General features: G+C 45.2%; 1 protein-coding gene across 1 annotated transcript in view; it reads right to left on the bottom strand.

Annotated features, from left to right (window-relative positions):
• The window catches only part of pex1 (peroxisomal biogenesis factor 1), a 29,116-nt gene extending 15,194 nt beyond the window's left edge, over nt 1-13,922 (bottom strand). Inside the window, exons 1-13 of the mRNA XM_060942769.1 lie at nt 13,711-13,922; nt 13,478-13,630; nt 13,316-13,399; nt 10,512-10,626; nt 9,733-10,436; nt 8,646-8,765; nt 7,304-7,427; nt 7,116-7,222; nt 5,502-5,593; nt 5,236-5,368; nt 4,375-4,471; nt 2,181-2,351; nt 1,939-2,093 (exon numbers count right to left, since the gene is read on the bottom strand). Coding sequence (XP_060798752.1) covers nt 1,939-2,093; nt 2,181-2,351; nt 4,375-4,471; nt 5,236-5,368; nt 5,502-5,593; nt 7,116-7,222; nt 7,304-7,427; nt 8,646-8,765; nt 9,733-10,436; nt 10,512-10,626; nt 13,316-13,399; nt 13,478-13,630; nt 13,711-13,818 — 2,163 coding nt within the window. The 5' untranslated portion in view covers nt 13,819-13,922. The remainder of the gene's footprint in view (nt 1-1,938; nt 2,094-2,180; nt 2,352-4,374; nt 4,472-5,235; nt 5,369-5,501; nt 5,594-7,115; nt 7,223-7,303; nt 7,428-8,645; nt 8,766-9,732; nt 10,437-10,511; nt 10,627-13,315; nt 13,400-13,477; nt 13,631-13,710) is intronic.
• Nucleotides 13,923-27,846: the final 13,924 nt, after the last annotated feature.

Here is a 27,846-nt window from a genome sequence, read left to right as displayed (position 1 = left end):
TATATAACTGTAATGCTCTAATGATAAAGCTATTAGCATTAGACATGAGTGACTGTGGGGCGGCACGGTAGTGTAATGGTTAGCGCTGTCGCCTCACAGCAAGAAGGTCCGGGTTCGAGCCCCGTGGCTGGCGAGGGCCTTTCTGTGCGGAGTTTGCATGTTCTCTCCGTGTCCGCGTGAGTTTCCTCCGGGTGCTCCGGTTTCCCCCACAGTCCAAAGACATGCAGGTTAGGTTAACTGGTGACTCTAAATTGACCGTAGGTGTGAATGTGAGTGTGAATGGTTGTCTGTGTCTATGTGTCAGCCCTGTGATGACCTGGCGACTTGTCCAGGGTGTACCCCGCCTTTCGCCCGTAGTCAGCTGGGATAGGCTCCAGCTTGCCTGCGACCCTGTAGGACAGGATAAAGCGGCTAGAGATGATGATTTGAGATGAGTGACTGTCTCACCAAAGCTGTTTTTTTTTTTAATGTTTATCCAACTTTTATCCAAATACTGTACAGTAAAAAGCCATTCTGGTTGTTTGATTTCTCTAAAGCTTTGAGGTGTCTATCTGCAATCAGACCGAAACTGAGACCCTTCTCTGTTTAGTTTAGGACATCATAAATTCTTCCCATTTCTGAAAGGAGGACAGATTTTGATCTTTACTTGCAATTCCTTTTCTTAAAAAGAGTTAATTAAAATTAACTAGATAAAACACGAGATAAAATGTGTTTTGCATAAATATTGGCTGCCCCAACAACTGCCCTTTAATTACAAGTGATTTTAATAAAAACAGCTTTTGTTTTCTTTTCCCAGTCCAGTTAAACCTGCTAAGATTGTTGGGGCAGCATCATGGTGGAGTGGTTAGCACTCACCTCGCAGCAACAAGGTTCTGGGTTCGAGCCCAGTGGCCGACAGGGGGCTTTCTGTGTGGAGTTTGCATGTTCTCCCCGTGTCTGCGTGGGTTTCCTCCGGGGTACTCCCCACAGTTCAAAGACATGTGGTTAGGTTAATATGGGGCAGCCATGGAGGTTGGGCTGAAGTGCCCTTGAGCAAGGCACCTAACCCCCAACTGCTCCCCTCGCTGCCCATTGCTCTGGGTATGCATGTGTGCTCATTGATCACTTGTATGTGTGTGTTCACTGCTTCAGATGGGTTAAATGCAGAAGTGCTTAAGTCTGTGCTTGAGTGTACATGTGATAAATAAAGGCTTCCATCCATTGCTGTCAATAATTACTAATGATTCCTAATCAAAGAAGGCAAAAGTCATGTATTGAAACATTTAAACACGAGTTTCATTGTCATCTGTTCACTCCATGGATCATGGTTCACACCATCATTGGTGGAGAAATAATTACTAATTCATTATTTGGGTTTTGGTCTGTTGGCTAAATTATATTAACAAAAATTATGTTAACATTATTTGTTAATAAGATCTCTTTAAAACAACTTATTTTAAAGAATTAAATATTCTGTAATATCACCTAACACATACTCTCCATCCATCCATTTTCTATAACCGCTTATCCTGTGCAGGGTCGTAGGCAAGCTGGAGCCTATCCCAGCTGACTACGGGCGAGAGGCGGGGTACACCCTGGACAAGTCGCCAGATCATCATAGGGCTGACACATACAGACAAACAACCATTCACACTCACATTCACACCTACGGTCAATTTAGAGCCACCAATTAACCTAACCTGCATGTCTTTGGACTGTGGGGGAAACCGGAGCACCCGGAGGAAACCCACGCAGACACGGGGAGAACATGCAAACTCCGCACAGAAAGGCCCTCGCCGGCCACGGGGCTCAAACCCGGACCTTCTTGCTGTGAGGCGACGGTGCTAACCACTACACCACCGTGCCATCACATGCACTTGCAACACCATTAAATTTTAGTGATAGTGAACCAGTGTGATTGTGAAGGCCTGTAGCGTGTGAACAGTTTTCTGAACTAACCTGGTCAGGTGGGTGAATTTTACAAAAGCTCTGAAAGAAGTGTGAACCCTGTACTTCAGTCAGTATTGGGTGAAGAGTGTGTTCATTCTGCGCTGTGACCAGCAGAGTCACCAAACTGGAGCGTCCCACCACTTCATCCACCAAATCCTTCAAGCCTGAGCAACACACACACCGTTTCCATCAGATAACTGTTTCAAACGAAGCCCCGAATAGTGTGTAGTATTGCTGCAGGCATGCAGTACTCTGTGCGATGTGATGATGCAGCACTGCCTCTGCGCCCTGCTCCTGCTCAGGCGTGGTGGCTGCTCCAGTCATGTGATCTAGGTCATCCAACAGGACCACTGATGGCTGTCTCCAAACTGCTTGCTCAAAAACCTCATCCAGTCTCTGCCTCACTGTGTCTGCTCGTTTACCTGAGAGATGTATTACAACATCATGCAGTATGAAACCTCATACAACAGCACTGTTATCTGGCCTGAAGGTGTTGATTAATTTTCTATAATGGCAGCTCTGACAGTATTTACAGCTGCAAGACAAATCACAGGTTTATATACAACCCTGATTCCAAAAAAGTTGGGACAAAGTACAAATTGTAAATAAAAACGGAATGCAATGATGTGGAAGTTTCAAAATTCCATATTTTATTCAGAATAGAACATAGATGACATATCAAATGTTTAAACTGAGAAAATGTATCATTTAAAGAGAAAAATTAGGTGATTTTAAATTTCATGACAACACCACATCTCAAAAAAGTTGGGACAAGGCCATGTTTCCCACTGTGAGACATCCCCTTTTCTCTTTACAACAGTCTGTAAACGTCTGGGGACTGAGGAGACAAGTTGCTCAAGTTTAGGGATAGGAATGTTAACCCATTCTTGTCTAATGTAGGATTCCAGTTGCTCAACTGTCTTGGGTCTTTTTTGCCATATCTTCTGTTTATGATGCGCCAAATGTTTTCTATGGGTGAAAGATCTGGACTGCAGGCTGGCCAGTTCAGTACCCGGACCCTTCTTCTACGCAGCCATGATGCTGTAATTGATGCAGTATGTGGTTTGGCATTGTCATGTTGGAAAATCCAAGGTCTCCCCTGAAAGAGACGTCATCTGGATGGGAGCATATGTTGCTCTAGAACCTGGATATACCTTTCAGCATTGATGGTGTCTTTCCAGATGTGTAAGCTGCCCATGCCACACGCACTAATGCAACCCCATACCATCAGAGATGCAGGCTTCTGAACTGAGCGCTGGTAACAACTTGGGTCGTCCTTCTCCTCTTTAGTCCGAATGACACGGCGTCCCTGATTTCCATAAAGAACTTCAAATTTTGATTCGTCTGACCACAGAACAGTTTTCCACTTTGCCACAGTCCATTTTAAATGAGCCTTGGCCCAGAGAAGACGTCTGCGCTTCTGGATCATGTTTAGATACGGCTTCTTCTTTGAACTATAGAGTTTTAGCTGGCAACAGCGGATGGCACGGTGAATTGTGTTCACAGATAATGTTCTCTGGAAATATTCCTGAGCCCATTTTGTGATTTCCAATACAGAAGCATGCCTGTATGTGATGCAGTGCCGTCTAAGGGCCCGAAGATCACGGGCACCCAGTATGGTTTTCCGGCCTTGACCCTTACGCACAGAGATTCTTCCAGATTCTCTGAATCTTTTGATGATATTATGCACTGTAGATGATGATATGTTCAAACTCTTTGCAATTTTACACTGTCGAACTCCTTTCTGATATTGCTCCACTATTTGTCGGTGCAGAATTAGGGGGATTGGTGATCCTCTTCCCATCTTTACTTCTGAGAGCCGCTGCCACTCCAAGATGCTCTTTTTATACCCAGTCATGTTAATGACCTATTGTCAATTGACCTAATGAGTTGCAATTTGGTCCTCCAGCTGTTCCTTTTTTGTACCTTTAACTTTTCCAGCCTCTTATTGCCCCTGTCCCAACTTTTTTGAGATGTGTTGCTGTCATGAAATTTCAAATGAGCCAATATTTGGCATAACATTTCAAAATGTCTCACTTTCGACATTTGATACGTTGTCTATGTTCTATTGTGAATACAAGATCAGTTTTTGAGATTTGTAAATTATTGCATTCCGTTTTTATTTACAATTTGTACTTTGTCCCAACTTTTTTGGAATTGGGGTTGTAATAATAAGCTCATTCTGATATGTTGCTGTTTCTCTCGTAAGCCAGTACACAGGGACTTTTTTTTATGATCCAGATTACAAAAATGTGTGTAATTGTTGACGTGATGTTTTCTATGAGGAGAGTTTATTTAGCGTTTGTGTAATGAGTCTCCAGTGTCAACAGGTGAAACTGTTCCTTTAAATTTGTTGACATGGGAAAGTCTTCAGGAGAGAGCGTTCAATAGCATAAGTTATTCCTAGAATAATTCTCATACAGATGTAGAAATACTTCTCTGTACCTTTAAGTTTCTTGGAGTCCACGACCTCGATGTGAGCATCCAGCTCTTCCACAGCTTTCATGCAGAGAGCCTTGGCTAGAGAAGTCTTACCACTACCCTTTACAGATGAACAGAGAGAAATATATATTATTTACCAGCTGGGAGGTCTGTATCGTGAAATACCGTGACCTCAGCCTTGAAAATACTGACCTCGGCCCAGAGGCCTCGGTCAGTATTTTCAAGACCTCGGTCATGGTATTTCACGATACGGACCTCCCAGCTGGTAAATAATATATTTATTTTTTTCTTTACCAAATTCTAACAGAAAATCAGAGCGCCCAAAAGGGAAAACATATTTAGAACAGACCTGCTACAAGCTCGTCATTTAGGTTTCGACCAAACTTCCCAAAGACATTGAGGTCGTACTTTTTGTTGTATTTTCTGCCCTTTGCTCCTCAATAAACTGCTGGATTTGCTCGGCGTTAGCAACAGTTACAAGTTACAAGGCTTTCTCCTGAAATGTTTTCTTTTATTTCGTCTTCCTCAGGGTAGTAAAACTGGCTTTCGCTGTGAACACCGTTGTTATCGCTATCCATGCTGTAAAATTAATGCTATTATACTGAGAAATGCGAAAATAAATGTTGACAAAAAATTGCTACTATGTTGTTTGTTGTTGTGAACGAGCGAGTCGGCAAATGTCCATAACCGGGGTGCGATCCGTAGGATTCCGGACCGCTCGCGAGCCAATCAGAGCGCATGATTTGATGGAAACCGGACCGTGAAAAAAATAATACAAGTTAATGCACTAAATGGTAAAAACCTAACTGTCGTGGGCTTTCTGTTTAAATTGTCTACCTCTATTCAAATTTGTGAAATGGTCACCTTGGCTCCTGTGATGAGCAGAGCTCCACTCCGGAGGCCACAGCCAGTGGATACCAGCTCACATGAGAGTGGACTTCCCATCAGACTGTGAGAGATGTGCTCAAAAGCACAGACACTGATGTCCTCCACACCACTGAATAAGCAGAGATCAAATAAATCCACAAAATTCACATAAATCAGGAATTGCATACAAGTACATATGACACACTGAGGTTTACTATGTTTGATGCTATAAAATAACATGACCTGTTATTTACTAGAATTACCCAAGAGAGCGGAGGGAAGGAAAGCCAACACAAGGTGACTTATCTGCAATCTGTGCGGTTGTATGGTTCGACACATGAGGCTCCCTGACAACCTAGGGATCAACCAATAAGTAAGTAAGTAAGTAAGTAAATAAATAAATAAATAATTTTTTTTTTTTTAAATCACAAAATACCTAATTTTAATGCTCAACCAAAGTGAACAGAAAAGCTGAGAATGAAAATCATCAGATTATGGCTGTACAATTAATCATCATCATAAAATTAATCACATTTTAGTACATTATTTTACTATTAATTTTTGACTTAATGAAACAGACTGTGATATTGGTGAGATTAGCAAACATTGTGTTATTCTCAAATGTTCATGTTCTCTCTGTTGATATTATTTAACTCTATTTAGTTGCTTACTGTGGCGGCAAATGCATTTTATTAGCCTTTGTTAATATTTAGCATTAATATTTTATATTTAGAATCAAAAAGATGTCAGTGATTCTCAAACTGTGGCCTGTGAAACAGTCAGAGGGGTGGTTTTTTGTGACACTGTTGGAAATCATAGCCCAACCATTATCAAAATTATTTTATTCTCTCGACATTCACTGGATATGAGCAATCGCGCACTCCGATTGGCTACTCTACTACTCGGCTATCAGCTCATATACTGTGAGTAGAGCAAAACAAAATGGCGGAGCGTGTTGCTGAACCAACCGAGGATGAAATAAAAACACTGCTCGAAAACAAAACCCCCCAAAATACAAAAAAAATATGGAATGAAAGTATTTGATGGTAAGAACATATCTTTTTTTTTATTTTTCAAGAATTATTATAGAATTTTTCACAAATTGCTAGTGTCATTTCGCCGGTTTGTTTACATTCTAAGCGGAAATGATTTTGTCGGACGTTTTGTATAAAGTTTTTATTTATCGAATTTGCAAAAAATAAAAATGCTCCGTTTCTCAAAATCCAGTGAATATGGATAAAATAAAACAGTCATTCCACTCAATCTCGTCGTACATGGCTTACAGCCTCAGCTCATGCACGACTGAATTTCGTGGAATTAACTTAAATATTTATTTTTGGGTTCTAATATTTAGTATCCTAATTGACTGGCCACTTGAACTGTAATTGATTTAATTCAAACCTCAAGATCTCAGTAAGTAAAAATATAAATAATGTTGACTTTAATCTAATATGTGCTGTCAGTGGAATGGAATAAAAAGCTTTATGGCGCCGATAAATGGCCAAAATATAATTAAACACCTTGAAATAAGAAGCCGAACATTTGAATAGACGGATTATGTTCATAAATAAATCTGAACTGTGAGGGTCAGAGGAAGTTATTTTCCAGTTCCCTACAGGTCCCTGGCTGCAAAACCCCTGTACATGACTAAGAAGCAGCTTTAGTTTGATTCACACTTGTGAATAAGTATATGTTTATTGTGAAAGAAAAATCTATTTTCTCTCTATTTAAAATAATAAATGTGCAATAAAAATGTTGTCCCTAAATTGGCTAAGTAATTGTAAAAATAAATCAATCAATCACAATTTCAAGACTTAGTATGTCATTTTAGCCATTACTGTTCCTCTCTATATCCACCAATTCCTAAAACAAACTACCTGTATGTCGGCTTTGTACAGGGCACCAGTGGATAAGAGAAAGACCTCATCCACTTGCTTTGGCTCAGCTTCAGGTTTCAGGACAGTCAAGATGAATTCAGATTTTCCTAAGAAAACGGCAGAAACCAAATGAGCGTTAAAGACAAACTTTTATTTAATAGTACAAGCCATACGTGTCTTGCTTATACCTTCAGTGCATCGCAGGACGATGAGGTCAGTCCGTGTTGTCAGACATGCTAAAGGCTGATGGCTCAGAGCATGAAGCCAGCTGAGGAAAGCAGACTGAACATCTTCCTCTCTCTCACTCTCAGCCTGTAGAAACAGATCTTTCCTTAAGGCCCGGTCCCACTGGCCGATGGACACAAAACGTATGCAAAAAGGACACAGCGGACGAGCAAAATTTCGGGGGTGGCTCTATCCGTTTTCATCCGCTCCAGAAATGGACAAAATTGGCGAAAATTTGCGAAAACAGAAAGGAAAAGAATGGACGTGGGTAGTATATAGCGGGGATGTTAAACGCATGTTCATAGGAAGCCTAGCGGATGAAAGCGGATGGAAGTGGATGACAGCTCCGAAGGGGTTACCGGTGATAACTGAGAAGCGGACGCATAGCAGAAAGAGCGGATGCATAGCGGATGAAGGGGATGCATCACGTACGCCTAACGGAAACAAAGGGGATGTTGCGTGGATGTATATCGGATGCAGACCGTTCACTGCGCATGCGGGGGGTATGAATTGCGTCTGCTCCGCGGATATAAAGGGATGCAGCACGCACGCCGTCAGCATAAAGCGGAAAGACGTGCTGGCGGCTACATCGATACATCTCTACTACTAGATGATTTTCTCCCCCTTTTTATACAAAATATCGATTGTCCGCTAGGTGTCCTTCTACATACTCTAGACATACTCCAGACATCCTAAATATATGAGATACATCCCAGATATAAACGCTTTGTCCGTTTTGAATACTTTATATACGAGATGCATACGCTTACATCCTTTCTATTTCCGTGCTACTAACGATGAACAGACGTTTCATGTACCTTATCTTTCCTCCCTCTTTCCGTTTTCAGCTGCAGCGGATGTGAGTTGCGAGGATGCCCAGAGGATGCAGAGAGGATACAGCAGACGTTTAACGGATGATGACGGACATAGAACGTTTGTTGCTCGGATATGTCGCGGATTTACATCGTACACGGCAGAAAGTTCATCCGTTCTAAAAGTTTTGTGCAGCTCAAAACTTTTTGCGCGGATGAAATCACAGTGGACGGATGCTCGATGGATAGAGCGTATGAAGCACGTATGCAATGAGTACACAACGGCTGCATAGCGTTTTCCAACGGATGGCAAAGATTTTTTTACGTTTTACATCCTCTTTGCATCCGTAAGTGCAGTGGGACCGGGCCTTTATCACAGAAGCACCATCTTCCATGATGGGCCTTGAATAAAGTTCATAGCTAATATTTGAATGATGAAACGTCAGTGAAAACATGGTGGTTACTATATAGTAGAGGAGACGCACGCACTCACCAGTGGATGCAACGGCTGGAGCGAAACAGCTAGTGCTACTTTCGGGGTACATCTCAAAGGACGGACTTTCACAGCAGAGTGTGTGTCGATGCTCAACCTGCCTCGTAACATGCTTGGGATCTGGAGAAAGAACAGGAAGACTGTTAAACATCCTATATTCATCATAAGCATAAATAAAAGCATCTTTCACATTTTCCCTTCCAGTAACAGCATGGGTTCTCAAATTGGAAGCCATGACACAGTGAAACCTGCATTTTTTTTAATTTAACTACAATTTTTTTAAGAACATTCAATTATACAATTTGTAAAAAAATAAAATAAAAAAGAAGATTTGCATTGCAGCTAATAGCGTTCGTAGCTCATGTTAATTTTTAAACCTAACCCTGTAAATCCTGTCCGAAGGGTATGCGAACTTTTATACTCAACTGTTCGTATGAACGTTTTCTCTGCAAGCTGCACTTCCATGCACATCTGAATCGAAGCTTCATTTATTTTCCCTCAACAGCAGGACGTGTTCTAACATTTACTGTATTATACTATATTAGTTCTAAAAATTAGTAACTGTTAACTGCTAACACGGGGCGGCACGGTGGTGTAGTGGTTAGCGCTGTTGCCTCACAGCAAGAAGGTCCGGGTTCGAGCCCCGTGGCCGGCGAGGGCCTTTCTGTGTGGAGTTTGCATGTTCTCCCCGTGTCCGCGTGGGTTTCCTCCGGGTGCTCCGGTTTCCCCCACAGTCCAAAGACATGCAGGTTAGGTTAACTGGTGACTCTAAATTGACCGTAGGTGTGAATGTGAGTGTGAATGGTTGTCTGTGTCTGTGTCAGCCCTGTGATGACCTGGCGACTTGTCCAGGGTGTACCCCGCCTTTCGCCCGTAGTCAGCTGGGATGGGCTCCAGCTTGCCTGTGACCCTGTAGAACAGGATAAAGTGGCTAGAGATAATGAGATGAGATGAACTGCTAACACCGATGAGGTAGTGATTCGTGTATGCAACCTGTGAGATCTGCTTTTTGATTTTACAAACAGAAGGATGAAAAACCACTGCTCTACATATTAAAAAGTAAAAATCAGTGCTTCATAATACTCACCCAAATCTTCCCATGATAAATTTCACCCATTTTACAGGATCTCTGATCCAGTTGCAGCTTCTTGACATTGTGGCAAATCATCTTAACCAGCACAGACTCTTCTGTGTGCTCCTGCATATCTGTATCGGTCTCTGTCTGAGAACCACCGTTCTTTTTCTTCTCCATCACTTGCTTGGTTTGCTCCCTCACTTCTTTAGGAGAATGAATCTTTGAAAGTCTACCGTAGGTTAATATCGGCTGTCCTGCACTCCAACAGTCTGACTGGTGCCATGGGAATACATGAACATCTCCATGACTTGAACCGAGATGACTGATTGCTGCTGGTGGGGATCCACACGCCCGAAGCACACAATCCTGGAAGACAGCAGGGATAGTAGGAACTTCAGGAATCTCCTTCGCAGGCTCATATTTTCCTGTGAACATATATCTTAGCAGACTCCTCAGATCAGCCATTCCACCCCGATGACCCTGATTGTAATCTGGCTGATTGGTAATGGACTCGGGAGGAGACTCGGTTCCAGCAGAGGAGATAATGGATGAGGAAGTGAGTTCAGTGTTCTGCTGTCTTTGCAGAAGTTGGTTCTTTGATTCGGTATCTGGGGGAGCATGAGGAAGGTGCTTGCCTCCAGGTCGAAGTTTGGGGGAAACCACCAGCTCAGTGAACTGCTCCAATCGGCCGTATGAGACAGACGGAGAGACGGAGACTATAAAGACAAGAGGGGAAATGGTTTAGAGAGCACTAGTAGTGCAGAATTACACAAAGTATTGAGATTACTAACCTATCTTGACATAGATAACAGTGTGTTGGTCCACCCACACAGGAAGCACCGCATCCCTGAAGACCACTCGGATCTGATCTAAAAGTTGCTGTTCAAGAGCCAAGTAGTGAAGCTCCTGGACACATTCAGATACGTGCTTAGTGAAAAGCATTAACGTGTTTCAATGAACACTAGTGGAGATCTGTATATCTTTCAGAAGACATTTTAAAGGACAATAACCCTGGTTTTCTTATGCAGTCCACTGGTGTGTTTTATGCAGAAAAGGTACATAAAAAAAAAAAAAAAAAATCACATTATGCTTCAACTACAGTATAATTACATGGTGAACAACAGTTCCCTTCCCAGTGACTAATGTTGTCTCCTCACAGCTCCACAGTCTCCTGTTTGACCCTGAGTTCAGCTTCCTGTCTATGGGGAGATTGTGTACATGTTCTCCCTGTGTCTATGTAGGTTTACTCGGGGTTCTCTGGTTGCCTTCCAACTACCAATAAACATGGCAGCAGGTGAAAACAAGTAAATGAGTGTATGAATGGTTTCCTGCAATGGACTGGTATCCCATCCAGACTGTATTCCTTCTTTGTGCGAGTACTTTCAGGATAGGCTTCCAGGAAATTCAATCTACCATGACGCTGAACAGTGTTTACTTAAGATGAATGAATAAATGAAATAAAATAGATTAATAGCAATTTATTGAGTTTGAAAAGGAATAATTTAGATATTAGGAATAGTACTGAACATGAAAGTGTAATTAAAACATTATCCATGGCCTAATGGTTAGGGAAGCAGCTTTTGGACCAAAAGGTCATTGGTTCGATTCCCTGGATCAGCAGGAATGGCTGAAGTGCCCTTGAGCAAGGCACCTGCTCCCCAGGTTGCTCTGGGTATGCTGTTTGTCGCTCTAGATAAGAGCGTCTGCTAAATGCCAGTAATGTAATGTAATTATGTGAATTTAAGGACAAAATGAGCATTGTGTTCAGCCAAAAGCTGGAACTCATGCCATTATACAGTATATAAATACTTTCAGGTGTCATATAATATATTTAGTTAAGTTTAGGGCAGTGGGCATGTGCCGTCCTTGCCCGCCATGCAATGGAGCAGTAAGGAGTCTCCTTCCCTCCACTAGCCTGGGGTGGTGCCTTGAGCAAGCACTAGCAACCCCTCACTCCCCCCTGGTCAGGGTTACTGCCAAAGACTGGACTCGACAGTGGAGGAGACCGCCACCTGGTGGTTCAACAGGCAGGAAGGCAGACCCAGCAAAGCATTTGTGGAGCATGATCAGGGCACAGTGCAACATGTAGAACACTGTTGGCCATCCACTGCATCCCGACCTAGCGCCAGCTGTCTTGATTCTGTCTTATCCCCCAGACCCAGTTAGGTCAGGATGAGAGAGTGAGGCTGACAGCTGCACAACTCTCCCTCGCTCTAATCCAAGTCATGACTTCAAATTCAAATCCTGTGGCGATGGACAAGTGGTGAAGCAGCAGGTGCAGAAACAGTGGAAGCTGTAGTCACGAACCTGCACACAGGCGGCCCAGGACATAGGGTCGCTCTCTGCTGGAACAAAGCAGCAGCAGAGTTCGGCAGCCCCTGGGTGTCTGAGCAGCTCTGTTTAGGATCCGCTCTACTTACCTCCATGGAGGAAGGGGCTAGAAAAGGTGCCCCAAACATAACCTGCTTCACCTCACCCTGACCAGCACAGGGATCCCACTCAGCAGTCGAAATACAACAAAAAGATAGTGAAGCTACTCAACCTTGTTACATGGAACGTCGTGTGAAGGAAATTTAGTGAATAAACATTCCTATTCTCTGTGTTTCTGTGTGTTGAGCTCAAGTGGCCTAGTGTACTGAGAAAAGTTGTTTTCCCACAAGCTGTAATCGCCTTCCTTGGCGACTTCGGCTGGTGATAAGCAAGCTGCCTGGTTTCTGTTATGTTATACCTAACCACGCATCCGCTGCGCATCTCAGAGCACACCAGGTGCATGCTCTAACAAAGCTTCATGGAAAGCCTCGAGCCAATCACGTGCAGACGTGAGCAGTAAGCGAATGCCTTTAGAGTATAATAGATAACAGCCACTAAGACACAAATCAGAGTGCGCACTCTCGGCATCACCTGAGGTGGTGTCGTCTTCTTTTTCCTTTCCTGTTTCATATGATCTACTATAATAAATAACTGAAAAGACAACTGCTAAGCGATATGAAGTGTTTATTAGACGTTTCCATTACAGTCGACATGTGAACATACTTTCAAAGCCCAGATTGGCTTCATCAGTCACCTCAGGACCCACAACTGCCACCCACCAAATTGAAGTCATGGTCATCTTTGACCCCAAAGCACGAATATCATCATTTAGTTAAGTGCAAATGGTTTTAAAAAAAAAAGTGTTCAGGATGGGGGCGGCACGGTGGTGTAGTGGTTAGCGCTGTCGCCTCACAGCAAGAAGGTCCGGGTTCGAGCCCCGTGGCCGATGAGGGCCTTTCTGTGCGGAGTTTGCATGTGGGTTTCCGTGTCCGCGTGGGTTTCCTCCGGGTGCTCCATTTTCCCCCACAGTCCAAAGACATGCAGGTTAGGTTAACTGGTGGCTCTAAATTGAGCGTAGGTGTGAATGTGAGTGTGAATGGTTGTCTGTGTCTATGTGTCAGCCCTGTGATGACCTGGCGACTTGTCCAGGGTGTACCCCGCCTTTCACCCGTAGCCAGCTGGGATAGGCTCCAGCTTGCCTGCGACCCTGTAGAACAGGATAAAGCGACTACAGATAATGAGATGAGATGAGATAAGATGAGTGTTCAGGATCTAAAGCACTCACCAGGATTTCCCAGTCATCTGAGGAAAGAGGCTCCACAAACACCTGCTGCACTGACTGGACCTGAACACATGGCCTCAGGAAGCCCTGGGTGGGGGGACATTAGACTTTCTCACAAAACACTTCGATTGAAGGCAGTGTGATCACAGTGTTAAACTAAGTTACCTGAGTTCCTTCATGTAACCCGAGCTTCTCTCCCAAATGTCTGCTGAGTTCAGCCCTATCCTCCTGCCCTGATGATAATGTGTTACTGCCTCTGATCCAGCTTAAGAACACGGGTTTATCACCATCAGCCCAGGACAACTCCAACACCTGGTTCTGTATTTAACCCAGGGATCAGGAACATGCTTACTGAGAAAACAAGTACAGTTTAGTACACAGTCATTGTTCATACACACCTCTCGGAGACAGAGTTGAGAGACTAAGTTGGGTGACAGGTAGAGAAAGCAGTTTTTGGAGTTATTAAACACCAACGTAACTGGATGAATTCCATAGCTGCCTAACATTGCATGAAAACCTGATTTAAACTGTTTATTCACTGAAGTAACACCAACTATTCGATAATATTGAGCTAACTAGCTAACATTAGCAGACAAGCTGCCATGCTAACCATGTCAACAGTACCAGGCAGGCATGACTAGCAGAACTGTCCATAAACTGATTTGTAACTAGACGTCAAAAAAATAAAATAAAATAAAAATGATCAGGACTGAAAAAATATTGAAACGTGTCTTTTGTTTTATTTTTATTTTAGATAAATGCGTACGTTATTTTTTATATTATATAAAACCGCTTTAAAAATTAAGGCGGGTCTGGTGCGTTTGATTAGATATACATTTAAAAAAAAAAGCTTCACAGTATTCAGAAACATATTTAAAATATATATTGTTAATTCGAAATCTGTGATGCTTAAAAATACTTTGTAAGTATTTTGTTTTTGTAAATAACAATCCATCAGTTCGATAGATTAGTTTGGTCTTATGCAGAGTTCATGGTTCCCTTTTAGTGTGTTCCTCCTGAGAAGTTGTATTGACTCACTTACTAACCCTGGCTCTATTAACCTTCCTAACTATTGTACAGCTGGACATAATCCAGCCACAGGTCACTAAAAGTAAACAGTATATTGTTAAAACAAATCATGAATAATTCTAACCCACCACTGAAAACAGAATAAGAACCAGCACTGAAACTACTTTTGAAACTACTTCATCACACTATGATAAAATATCTATAAAGATATCTAGAATAGAATATCTTTGTTATCAGGGCGGCACGGTGGTGTAGTGGTTAGCGCTGTCGCCTCACAGCAAAAAGGTCCGGGTTCGAGCCCCGGGGCCGGCGAGGGCCTTTCTGTGTGGAGTTTGCATGTTCTCCCCATGTCCGCGTGGGTTTCCTCCGGGTGCTCCAGTTTCCCCCACAGTCCAAAGACATGCAGGTTAGGTTAACTGGTGACTCTAAATTGACCGTAGATGTGAATGTGAGTGTGAATGGTTGTCTGTGTCTATGTGTCAGCCCTGTGATGACCTGGCGACTTGTCCAGGGTGTACCCCGCCTTTCGCCCGTAGTCAGCTGGGATAGGCTCCAGCTTGCCTGCGACCCTGTAGAAGGATAAAGCGGCTAGAGATAATGAGATGAGATGAGATCACCCAGTACAATATACAGTGGTGCTTGAAAGTTTGTGAACCCTTTAGAATTTTCTATATTTCTGCATAAATATGACCTAAGGCAGCTGGGCCATAGAAGGTTCACGCTGCACGCTGCATGCTGCACGCTACACGCTACACGTTCACGTGAAGAACCGGACCCTGGGCCATTAAACTTCATGCTTGGATGTTCACGTGTTGCGTCTGTTCTACTTTGACCGAGTAACCAACAATATGGACTCTTCGGATGACGACGATTGCCTCATTCTGCTTTTACTGAGACAGAGGAAGAGAAAAAGGAACAGAATTTGGAGCCGAGAACACTTCCTTCTGAGAGAAACCCGTGGTGAATTTCACCGAACATTCTATAATCTGCTTGACAATCCCGATGAAGAACTATTTTTCAATTATACCATTCAATTATATTTTTTCTGAAGTTTTCCCCTGAAAGCATAGAGTTATCTCCCTAGACCCGTTCTGATTGGCTGGCGCGGCGGTGACCGCATGCATTGACTGGAATTTCCATCTTCACGCCTAGAAAAAAGTGTGCATGTTCATTTCACGCTTCACACGTGAAGTGTGCAGCGTGCAGCGTGCAACGTGAACGCCGTTCTATGGCCCAGAGCAAGTCATGCTACGTTTGTCCATTTTTCTTTACACGCGTGTAGCGTGTAGTGTGCAGCATGCAGCGTGCAGCATGAACCTTCTATGGCCCAGCTGCCTAAAACATCATCAGATTTTCACATAAATCCTAAAAGTAGATAAAGAGAACCCAGTTAAACAAATGAGATAAAAATATTATACTTGGTCATTTATTTATTGAGGAAAATTATCCAGTATTGCACATCTGTGAGTGGCAAAAGTATGTGAGCCTTTGCTTTCAGTATCTGGTGTGACCCCCTTGTGCAGCAATAACTGCAACTAAATGTTTGCGGTAACTGTTGATCAGTCCTGCACACCGGCTTGGAGGAATTTTAGCCCGTTCCTCCGTACAGAACAGCTTCAACTCTGGGATGTTGGTGGGTTTCCTCACATGAACTGCTCGCTTCAGGTCCTTCCACAACATTTCCATTGGATTAAGGTCAGGACTTTGACTTGGCCATTCCAAAACATTAACTTTAGTCTTCTTTAACCATTCTTTGGTAGAACGGCTTGTGTGCTTAGGGTTGTTGTCTTGCTGCATGACCCACCTTCTCTTGAGATTCAGTTCATGGACAGATGTCCTGACATTTTCACTTAGAATTCGCTGGTATAATTCAGAATTCATCGTTCCATCAATGATGGCAAGCCGTCCTGGCCCAGATGCAGCAAAACAGGCCCAAACCATGATACTGCCACCACCATGTTTCACAGATGGGATAAGGTTCTTATGCTGGAATGCAGTGTTTTCCTTTCTCCAAACATAACGCTTCTCATTTAAACCAAAAATTTATATTTTGGTCTCATCTGTCCACAAAACATTTTTTCAACAGCCTTCTGGCTTGTCCACGTGACCTTTAGCAAACTGCAGATGAGCAGCAATGTTCTTTTTGGAGAGCAGTGGCTTTCTCCTTGCAACCCTGCCATGCACACCATTGTTGTTCAGTGTTCTCCTGATGGTGGACTCATGAAGATTAATATTAGCCAGTGTGAGAGAGGCCTTCAGTTGCTTAGAAGTTACCCTGGGGTCCTTTGTGACCTCGCCGACTATTACACGGCTTGCTCTTGGAGTGATCTTTGTTGGTCGACCACTCCTGGGGAGGGTAACAATGGTCTTGAATTTCCTCCATTTGTACACAATCTGTCTGACTGTGAATTGGTGGAGTCCAAACTCTTTAGAGATGGTTTTGTAACCTTTTCCAGCCTGATGAGCATCAACAACGCTTTTTCTGAGGTCCTCAGAAATCTCCTTTGTTCGTGCCATGACACACTTCCACAAACATGTGTTGTGAAGATCAGACTTTGATAGATCCCTATTCTTTAAATAAAACAGGGTGCCCACTCACACCTGATTGCCGTCCCATTGATTGAAAACACCTGACTCTAATTTCACCTTCAAATTAACTGCGAATCCTAGAGGTTCACATACTTTTGCCACTGACAGATATGTAATATTGGATCATTTTCCTCAATAAATAAATGACCAAATATAATATTTTTTGTCTCATTTGTTTAACTGGGTTCTCTTTATCTACTTTTAGGACTTGTGTGAAAATCTGATGATCTTTTAGGTCATATTTATGAAGAAATATAGAGAATTCTAAGGGGTTCACAAACTTTCAAGCATCACTGTAAATGTCTGACCTATCCATCCATCCATTATCTGTAGCCCCTTATCCTGTCCTACAAGGTCGCAGGCAAGCTGGAGCCTATCCCAGCTGACTATGGGCGAGAGGCAGGGTACACCCTGGACAAGTCACCAGGTTATTGCACGACTGACACAGAGACAAACAACTATTCACACTCACGTTCACACCTACGGTCAATTTAGAGCCACCAATTAGCCTAACCTGCATGCCTTTGGACTGTGGGGGAAACTGAAGCACCCGGAGGAAACCCACGCAGACACGGGGAGAACATGCAAACTCCACACAGAAAGGCCCTCGTTGGCCACTGGGCTCAAACCCAGGACCTTCTTGCTGTGAGGCGACAGTGCTAACCACTACACCACCGTGCTGCCCCATGTCCAACCTAAAGTACACTAAACTAGCATTAAAATAGAACATCAATAATATAGGTTTGTAGATACAGTGGTACAGCAGGTTAGGTTATCTGTAACTATCATCCATCCATCCATCCATCCATTATCTGTAGCTGCTTATCCTGTCCTACAGGGTCGCAGGCAAGCTGGAGCCTATCCCAGCTGACTATGGGCGAGAGGCAGGGTACACCCTGGACAAGTCACCAGGTTATTGCAGGACTGACACAGAGACAAACAACCATTCACACTCACGTTCACACCTACGGTCAATTTAGAGCCACCAATTAGCCTAACCTGCATGCCTTTGGACTGTGGGGGAAACTGGAGCACCCGGAGGAAACCCACTCAGACACAGGGAGAACATGCAAACTCCACACACAAAGGCCTCGTTGGCCAGCAGGACCTTCTTGCTGTGAGGCGACAGTGCTAACCACTACACCACCGTGCCACCCCATGTCTGACCTAAAGTACACTAAACTAGTATTAAAATAGAACATCGATAATATAGGTTTGTAGATACAGTGGTACAGTAGGTTAGGTTAGGTTATCTGTAACTATCAGTGATTCCCTTTGTTTCACTCCAACTTCAAGCCCACAACAACGATGCTATGTGAGAACAGCTCTCTCCAAGGCCTGCCATACAGTCACAGTATGTGGCCATGATCTTGCCATTTTTTTCACTGACAATCCACGGAGTTAAAGGTTTTTCGTCATTCTTTGTGACTGGTTAACCTGGAAGAGAATATAGGTCATGTGTCTTTTGCTTGCGAGTTAATTTTCAGTGAATGAAGTGGTGGTCATACAAACCAATTTGGCTGTTGACATGTAAAGAGTGAGTGAAACTGTCTCCAACTATTTTCACAGTTTAGAGGCCAATACACAGTCAAGATACCTTCAGAAAGTCAGTGTAATAAAGAAGGATTTTTCCTATGAGTTGGAAAATTATCCATCTGTTGAGCTCCCCGACACCTCAAACTGCCTGGTGCTGCAGAAATTGTTCTACACGGATACACAGATGAAAAGCTGGAAGAGCATGGAGGCATACAACTTTTTATATGTGGCTGAGTTAAAGATCTGGGGATCAGGACACTACAAGATAAATCCTGTATCGTTTTTGCGAGGGTGAGTCTGACTTTTTGGGCTTTTTGTACACATCTTTGCAGTGGTTGCTGGGATGCTACAAGAATTGGTATCAAGTGTAAATAAACCACAGCTGCTCGATTCTCAATCTCAGTTCTCAAATCTCAGTTTTTTAAAATTAAAAACAGAGAAAATACAGTGAGAAGGTACATTCCAACATCTAAGTACGGTAGGTAATGTGAGGCCACAAATATACATCGTCACTCTAACTGTTTCAAGGAATTTTGTACAGATCATAATTACTAATAAACTCTCATTTCCATGTATATCTATCCTTTGCTTCTTTCTGACTTAGATTATCCAAGTAATCTCGCAGTAATGTTTTGTTTTTTTTAGCTGTAGTTTTCTTCCGGGGCTGTTAGGGTTTTGCTGGGATTCGAACCTGGTTCGTTGGTGTGATAATCCAGCAAACCCCCACTAGGCCACCAGGGGGATGACTCAAATGCAGAGGCGTGAGGCAGAAGTAGAAAAAGAATCAAAAGGTTTATTTAAACTATATACACTATATACAAGGCAAAACAAAAGACAAAAAAAACCCAAAGAGTATAATCCAAAAGAAAAGCAAAGTGCAAAAATACAAAAGCTAAGAAGATCAAAAAACACAGTACAAAGGAAACTGGAGATAAACATAACAGCACAAAGACTCCGTGACAAGAGGACTGAACTCAGGGGTATAAATAGACAAACTAATTAAGGACACAGGTGAAGATAATTAGGCAATTAACACAAACACAAAACACAGGAACAGTGGCGGCCTCTAGAGGCCAAAATAAACACGACATGAAAAGGAAATAACAGCGGCCTCTAGAGACCAAAACAGTCCTAGTCCTAACAGGACCCCCCCCTCTAGGAGCGTCTCCTGACGTTCCCAGGGCGATCCGGATGGGCCGAATGGAAGTCCCGACATAGTTCTTTATCAAGGACATCCCGAGCAGGAACCCAGCAGCGCTCCTCAGGACCATAGCCCTCCCAGTCCACCAGATATTGCAACCCGCCGCGGACCCGGCGGGAGTCAAGCAGGCGATTCACAGTGAACACAGTCTGCCCCTGGAAGATGCGGGGGGGTGGGGGGTTCCTAGGGGCAGGGGCATACGTAGACGTCAGTACGGGCCGTAACAGGGAAACATGGAAAGTGGGGTTGATCCTCAGAGTCCGGGGCAACTGGAGCCGGTAGGAGACAGGGTTCACCCTGCGCACCACCTTGAAGGGGCCAATGTAGCGAGGAGCAAGCTTGCGGTTCTCCACCCGCAGTGGAAGGTCCTTAGTGGACAGCCAAACACGCTGCCCAGGGCGGAAAGCGTGTGCAGGTCTTCTATGGCGGTTGGCCTGAGTCTGGTTGGTTCTGGAGGTCTGTATGAGGGTCTTCCTGACCTTGCTCCAGGTCTTGCGACACCGTCTCACATATTGGTTGACCGAGGGCACCCCCGCGTCCTCCTCCTGGTCCGGGAACAGAGGTGGCTGGAACCCGAATTGGCACTGGAATGGCGACAGCTTGGTGGCCGATGACTGCAGGGTGTTGTGGGCGTACTCTGCCCATGGCAGCCAGGTGCTCCACGATGTCGGGTTATCCATAGCCAGGCCTCGCAGGGTGGTTTCCAGGTCCTGGTTGAGCCTCTCCGTCTGACCATTGGACTGTGGGTGAAACCCAGAGGAGAGGCTGGCAGTGGCTCCGATGACCTTGCAGAACCCGTGCCACACTCGGGAGGAGAACTGGGGCCCTCGGTCTGAGACGATGTCCTGTGGAAGACCAAAGACTCGGAAGACATGATTAAACAAAAGTTTCGCAGTTTCAAGAGCAGAGGGGAGTTTGCACAGTGGTATGAAGCGGCAGGCCTTGGAGAATCTGTCAACTAAGACCAAAATGACCGTGTTACCTTGTGACTCAGGGAGACCCGTGATAAAGTCGACTGCCACGTGGGACCAGGGACGCCGGGGAATGGTCAGAGGATGCAGGAGACCCTGGGGACGCTGTCGTGGGTTCTTGGTTCTGGTGCAAACCTCACAGGACAGGACAAATGACCTTACTTCCTTCTCCATGTTAGGCCACCAGAAGCGTCTTTTCAGGAAGTCCAGGGTCCTCCGAGCTCCCGGGTGGGCGGTGAGAGGGGAAGAGTGACCCCACTGGAGAACCTTGGCCCGGGCTTGATGTGGGACGTACAAGAGGCCTGGTGGCCCCGTCCCAGGACCGGGGTCCTGGCGTTGGGCTCGTCGGACAGCCTCCTCAATACCCCAGCGGACAGGGGCCACAATCCGGGACACAGGGATAATAGGCCCGACTTCATTCTCCCTGTTAGTGGCAGAGAACAGTCTGGACAGTGCGTCAGGTTTGGTGTTCTTGGAGCCGGGGCGGTATGAGAGGGTGAAGTCAAACCGACTGAAAAACAGGGCCCACCTAGCCTGTCGAGGGTTCAGTCTCTTGGCTTGCTGGAGGTACTCCAGGTTCTTGTGGTCAGTCCAAACCAGGAATGGATGTTGTGCTCCCTCCAGCCAGTGCCTCCACTCCTCAAGGGCCAGTTTGACCGCTAGCAGTTCTCGATCCCCCACATCGTACCGGGACTCAGCAGGACTCAGACGGTGGGAGAAGTAAGCGCAGGGGTGCAGCTTTCCTTCCGAACGTTGAGAGAGCACCGCGCCGACACCACTGTCCGAGGCGTCCACCTCCACGATGAATGGTTGGGAGGTGTCCGGGAGAACCAGAATGGGTGCCGTGCAGAAGCGGTCCTTGAGGTCTTTGAACGCCTTTTCTGCCTGAGGAGACCAGCCATAAGATCCACCTGTCCCTTTGGTGAGGTCTGACATGGGTGCTGCCACAGAACTGAAGTTCCTGATGAACTTGCGGTAGAAGTTAGCGAATCCTAAGAACCGCTGAACCTCCTTAACGGACTTGGGAGTAGGCCAATCCCGGACGGCCAGGGTCTTGGCAGGGTCCATTTGGAGTTGGCCTGTCCGTACAATAAATCCCAGAAAGGAGACCTCGGGAACATGAAATTCGCATTTCTGGGCCTTGGCGAACAGATTGTTCTGTAGCAGCCTCTGGAGAACCTGGCGGACATGGTGGCGGTGCTCCTGCACGGTCTTGGAAAAGATAAGGATGTCGTCGAGGTAGACAAAAACGTATAGGTTAATCATGTCCCTTAAGACGTCGTTGATTAGGGCCTGAAAAACAGCTGGTGCGTTGGTGAGTCCGAAGGGCATCACCTGGTATTCGTAGTGCCCAGACGGGGTGTTAAAGGCAGTCTTCCACTCGTCTCCCTGTCGGATACGGATGAGGTGGTATGCGTTCCGTAGGTCCAACTTGGTGAAGACGGTGGCGCCTTGGAGCAGGTCGAAAGCTGTGGACATCAGCGGAAGGGGATATCGGTTGCGCACAGTGATCTTATTCAGGCCCCTGTAATCAATACATGGTCGGAGCCCCCCATCCTTCTTGCCGACAAAGAAGAAGCCGGCTCCAGCAGGTGAAGTGGAGGGTCGAATAAACCCAGAGACCAGGGCATCTTTGAGGTATTCCTCCATGGCCTTGCGTTCTGGCTGAGAGAGTGAAAACAGTCTGCCACGAGGAGGGGTAGTCCCAGGGAGCAAGTCGATGGCACAGTCGTAGGCCCGGTGCGGAGGAAGAACGGCGGCCCTGCTCTTGCTGAATACCTCCTTGAGATCCCAGTACTCTGTGGGAACTTGAGATAACTCGGTGAGATCAGGGGGCTCGGCAGGAGACACAGGAGAGCTAGAGAGCAGACAAGAGGCATGGCATGCAGGGCCCCATTCCACAACCTGGCTTGTTACCCAGTCTATGCGAGGGTTGTGGCGAGTAAGCCAAGGAAGGCCTAGAATAACTGGGAACTCAGGTGAAGGAATCAGGTGCAGGGATATTTCTTCCTTGTGACCTTGAGACTGGAGGAAAACTGGAGAAGTAACTTGGGTGACTCTTCCATCACCTAACGCTTGGCCATCGAGGGCAGACACAGACAGTGGGACTTCAAGAGGTGCAGTCGGAATATTGATGCTTTGGGCGAAGTGAATATCCATAAAGTTCCCAGCCGCCCCTGAGTCTATCAAAGCTTGACAAGAGTGGACAGACTCACCCCAGGAGATGGAGACCGGGATGTAGATTCCTTGGCCAGGGAGTCCGGGAGAGAGGGTAGGCCCCGTCACAACCCTCCCTCGGCTGGACGGGGCGGTCCTTTTCCCAAGAGTTCGGGACATGATGCTCGGAAGTGACCAGGCTTGCCACAGTAGATGCAGCACTTGTCCCTCCTTCTGCGCTCCCTCTCAGATGCGGAGAGGCGAGTACGACCCACTTGCATGGGTTCTGGACAGTCACTGAAGGAGGTAGATGGTCTCCAGGTAGAGGTAGGGAGGCTGGGGGGGCTCAAGGCTTGGTGGCGTTCTCTCATCCTGTTGTCCAGACGAATAGCATGTGAGATGAGGGTTTCGAGGTCACTTGGGCATCCAATAGAGGCCAGACCGTCCTTGATGGGGTCAGACAGACCATGGTGGAAGGCTGACACCAGGGCAGTCTCGTTCCATCCACTTACTGCTGCGAGTGTTCGGAACGAGATGGCGTAATCTGCGACGCTTCCTCCTTGCCGGATGGACATGAGCTTTCGGGCTGCGTCGGTACTGATGTCTGCCTGATCGAAGACCCGAAGCATCTCTTCAGAAAACAGCTGGAAATCAAAGCACTCAGGTCCCTGTCTTTGCCAGATAGCAGTAGCCCAGGCTCGCGCCTTACCAGCTAATAAGGTGATCACAAAGGCAATCTTGCGGCGATCCGTAGTGTAGGTGGTAGGCTGAAGCTCAAAGGTGAGTTGACACTGGGTAAGGAACTCTCGGCACTCACTGTGCTTGCCGTCATACCTCTGTGGTGCAGGAAGGCTGGGTTCGCGAGGTGAAGAAGGCAGCATTGCAGGAGGCACTGGAGCAGGAGTGGGAGCTGGATCAGGAGCAGGAACTGGATCAGGAGCAGGAGATGCAGGCAGAGATGTCAGCTGTGCCAGGGTTTTCCCAATTTGCTGAAGCAGTTCCTCGTGGCGAGCGAGGGCCTCACGTTGGCTGGTGAGCGTACGTCCATGAGCGTCCATGGTCGCTCCGAAGCGTGTCGGAGCTGCCATAATTCCCTGAAGGTTGGCCGGGTAGACAGTTGAAGCAGCCTCTGCTGAGTCGGTCATGACGGAGTCTTTCTGTTAGGGTTTTGCTGGGATTCGAACCTGGTTCGTTGGTGTGATAATCCAGCAAACCCCCACTAGGCCACCAGGGGGATGACTCAAATGCAGAGGCGTGAGGCGGAAGTAGAAAAAGAATCAAAAGGTTTATTTAAACTATATACACTATATACAAGGCAAAACAAAAGACAAAAAAAACCCAAAGAGTATAATCCAAAAGAAAAGCAAAGTGCAAAAATACAAAAGCTAAGAAGATCAAAAAACACAGTACAAAGGAAACTGGAGATAAACATAACAGCACAAAGACTCCGTGACAAGAGGACTGAACTCAGGGGTATAAATAGACAAACTAATTAAGGACACAGGTGAAGATAATTAGGCAATTAACACAAACACAAAACACAGGAACAGTGGCGGCCTCTAGAGGCCAAAATAAACACGACATGAAAAGGAAATAACAGCGGCCTCTAGAGACCAAAACAGTCCTAGTCCTAACAGGGGCGGCACGATGGTGTAGTGGTTAGCACTGTCACCTCACAGCAAGAAAGTCCTGGGTTCGAGCCCAGCGGCCGATGAGGGCCTTTCTGTGTGCAGTTTGCACGTTCTCCCCGTGTCCACGTGGGTTTCCTCCACAGTCCAAAGGCATGCAGGTTAGGCTAATTGGTGGCTCTAAATTGACCGTAGGTGTGAATGTGAGTGTAAATGGTTGTCTGTGTCAGCCCTGCAATAACCTGCCGACTTGTCCAGGGTGTACCTCACCTCTCGCCGATAGTTAGCTGGGATAGGCTTCTACCTACAAACCTATATTATCAATGTTCTATTTTAATGTTACTTTTGTGTACTTTAGGTCAGACATGGGGCGGCACGGTGGTGTAGTGGTTAGCACTGTTGCCTCACAGCAAGAAGGTCCTGGGTTCAAGCTCAGCGGCCGGCGAGGGCCTTTCTGTGTGGAGTTTGCATGTTCTCCCCGTGTCTGCATGGGTTTCCTCCAGGTGCTCCGGTTTCTCCCACAATCCAAAGACATGCAGTTAGGTTGACGTGGGGCAGCCTTGGGCTGAGGTGCCCTTGAGCAAGGTACCTGACCCCTGACTGCTCCCCGGGCGCTCTGGTGTGGCTGCCCACTGCTCTGAGTGTGTGCGTGTGTTCACTGCTTCAGATGGGTTAAATGCAGAGGATGAATTTCACTGTGCTTGAAGTGTGCATGTGACGAATAAAGGTTTCTTCTTATTCTTTCTTCTCTGTGTCAGCCCTGCAATAACCTGGCGACTTGTCCAGGGTGTACCCCGCCTCTCGCCGATAGTCAGCTAGGATAGGCTCCAGCTTGCCTGTGACCCTATTGAACAGGATAAGTGTCTACAGATAATGGATGGATAGTTTTCTTTGAACTACAGATGTCTGACATCTTCACTATTCCTTGTCTTCAGTATGTAAACTGTCCTAAATTAGGTTTTTACTACCGTTTGAAAAAATGCTTTTCTTTCACTGCCAGAAAATGATTAGTACTGATCACTTTCCTTTCAGTATTAGGTTATGGTATATAATATAATGAGATGAGATAATATACATGCATGCATCTCTCTTCCTATCTAAAAAAAAGCTGGACCTTATTTATCATTCTGCTTTGAGGTTTGTAACTGGTGCTGCAGCAAGAACACATCACTGTAATTTATATGACATGGTGCAATGGACATCACTACAGCTTAGAAGGAAATCTCACAGCCGAGTATTTATTGCAAAGGCTTTAATGGGTAAACTACCTCAGTACATATGCAATCTACTGACACTCTGCACTCACACTTACAGTACATGTTCATCAGTAAAACTCCTCCTTCAGTCTCCACCTACTGTACACGGACAGAACTGGGCCAATCTGCCTTTAGTTCATATGCAGCACATGAGTGGAATACATTACAAAATACTTTAAATTTGGACTCCCTACCCTCCCTAAATGTCTTTAAAAATATTTTAAACTCAGTTCTCACACAACAGTGCCATTGTTTTTCATAATTTTTAACCCTTATATCTTTAATTCATTTTTTCTTGAACATAACGTCTGGAATGTTGACATCTGGAATGTCTATGTGCTTAGTCTGTTAGTCTGTGTTTATTTTATTTTCATTTTTTGGAATGCCTGTGTGCTTATGTGTGTTAATATTACATGTTCTGTGTGTATGTTGCCTATGTACAGTGCTGAGCGTAAATGAGTGCACCCCCTTTGAAAAGTAACATTTTAAACAATATCTCAATGAACACAAACAATTTCCAAAATGTTGACAAGACAAAGTTTAATATAACATCTGCTTAACTTATAACGTGAAAGTAAGGTTAATAATATAACTTAGATTACACATTTTTCAGTTTTACTCAAATTAGGGTGGTGCAAAAATGAGTACACCCTACAACAAAAACTACGACATCTAGGACTTTGTATGGCCTCCATGATTTTTAATGACAGCACCAAGTCTTCTAGGCATGGAATGAACAAGTTGGCGACATTTTGCAACATCAGTCTTTTTCCATTCTTCAACAATGACCTCTTTTAGTGACTGGATGCTGGATGGAGAGTGATGCTCAACTTGTCTCTTCAGAATTCCCCAAAGGTGTTCGATCGGGTTCAGATCAGGAGACATACTTGGCCACTGAATCACTTTCACCCTGTTCTTCTTCAGAAATCCAACAGTGGCCTTAGATGTGTGTTTAGTCATGTTGGAAAAGTGCACGACGACCAAGGGCACAGAGTGATGGTAGCATCTTCTCTTTCAGTATAGAGCAATACGTCTGTGAATTCATGATGCCATCAATGAAATGCAGCTTCCCGACACCAGCAGCACTCATGCAGCCCCACATAAGGACACTGCCACCACCATGTTTCACTGTAGGCACCATGCATTTTTCTTTGTATTCCTCACCTTTGCGACGCCATACAGTTTTGAAGCCATCAGTCCCAAAAACATTTATCTTGGTCTCATCACTCCAGAGTATAGAGTCCCAGTAGTCTTCATCTTTGTCAGCATGGGCCCTGGCAAACTCTAGGCGGGCTTTTTTGTGCCTGGGCTTTAGGAGAGGCTTCTTTCGTGGACAGCATCCATGCATGCCATTCCTCCGCAGTGTACGCCGTATTGTGTCACGGGAAATAGTCACCCCAGTTTGGCTTTCTACTTCTTTAGATAACAGCAGTGAACTTGCATGCCAATTTTCTTCAACCCTTCTCATCAGAAGATGCTCCTGTCGAGGTGTTAACTTCCGTGGACTTCCTGGACGTCTCTGTGAGATGGTTGCAGTTCCATCTTTCTTAAATTTTTGTACCACTTTTGCTACAGTATTCTGACTGATAAGTAAAGCTTTGCTGATCTTCTTGTAGCCTAGCATCACTCTCCATCCAGCATCCAGTCACTAAAAGAGGTCATTGCTGAAGAATGGAAAAAGATTGATGTTGCAAAATGTCGCCAACTTGTTCATTCCATGCCTAGAAGACTTGGTGCTGTCATTAAAAATCATGGAGGCCATACAAAGTACTAGATGTAGTAGTTTTTGTTGTGGGGTGTACTCATTTTTGCACCACCCTAATTTGAGTAAAACTGAAAAAATGTGTAATCTAAGTTATATTATTAACCTTACTTTCATCTCATCTCATCATCTCTTGCTGCTTTATCTTGTTCTACAGGGTCGCAGGCAAGCTGGAGCCTATCCCAGCTGACTACGGGCGAAAGGCGGGGTACACCCTGGACAAGTCGCCAGGTCATCACAGGGCTGACACATAGACACAGACAACCATTCACACTCATATTCACACCTACGGTCAATTTAGAGTCACCAGTTAACCTAACCTGCATGTCTTTGGACTGTGGGGGAAACCAGAGCACCTGGAGGAAACCCATGCGGACACAGGGAGAACATGCAAACTCCACACAG

The sequence above is a fragment of the Neoarius graeffei genome, chromosome 16 (assembly GCF_027579695.1).
Source record: "Neoarius graeffei isolate fNeoGra1 chromosome 16, fNeoGra1.pri, whole genome shotgun sequence".
In the NCBI taxonomy this organism is placed as follows: Eukaryota; Metazoa; Chordata; class Actinopteri; order Siluriformes; family Ariidae; genus Neoarius; species Neoarius graeffei.
Note: the sequence above shows the minus strand (reverse complement) of the source record. Positions and strands in the feature narration are given on the sequence as shown.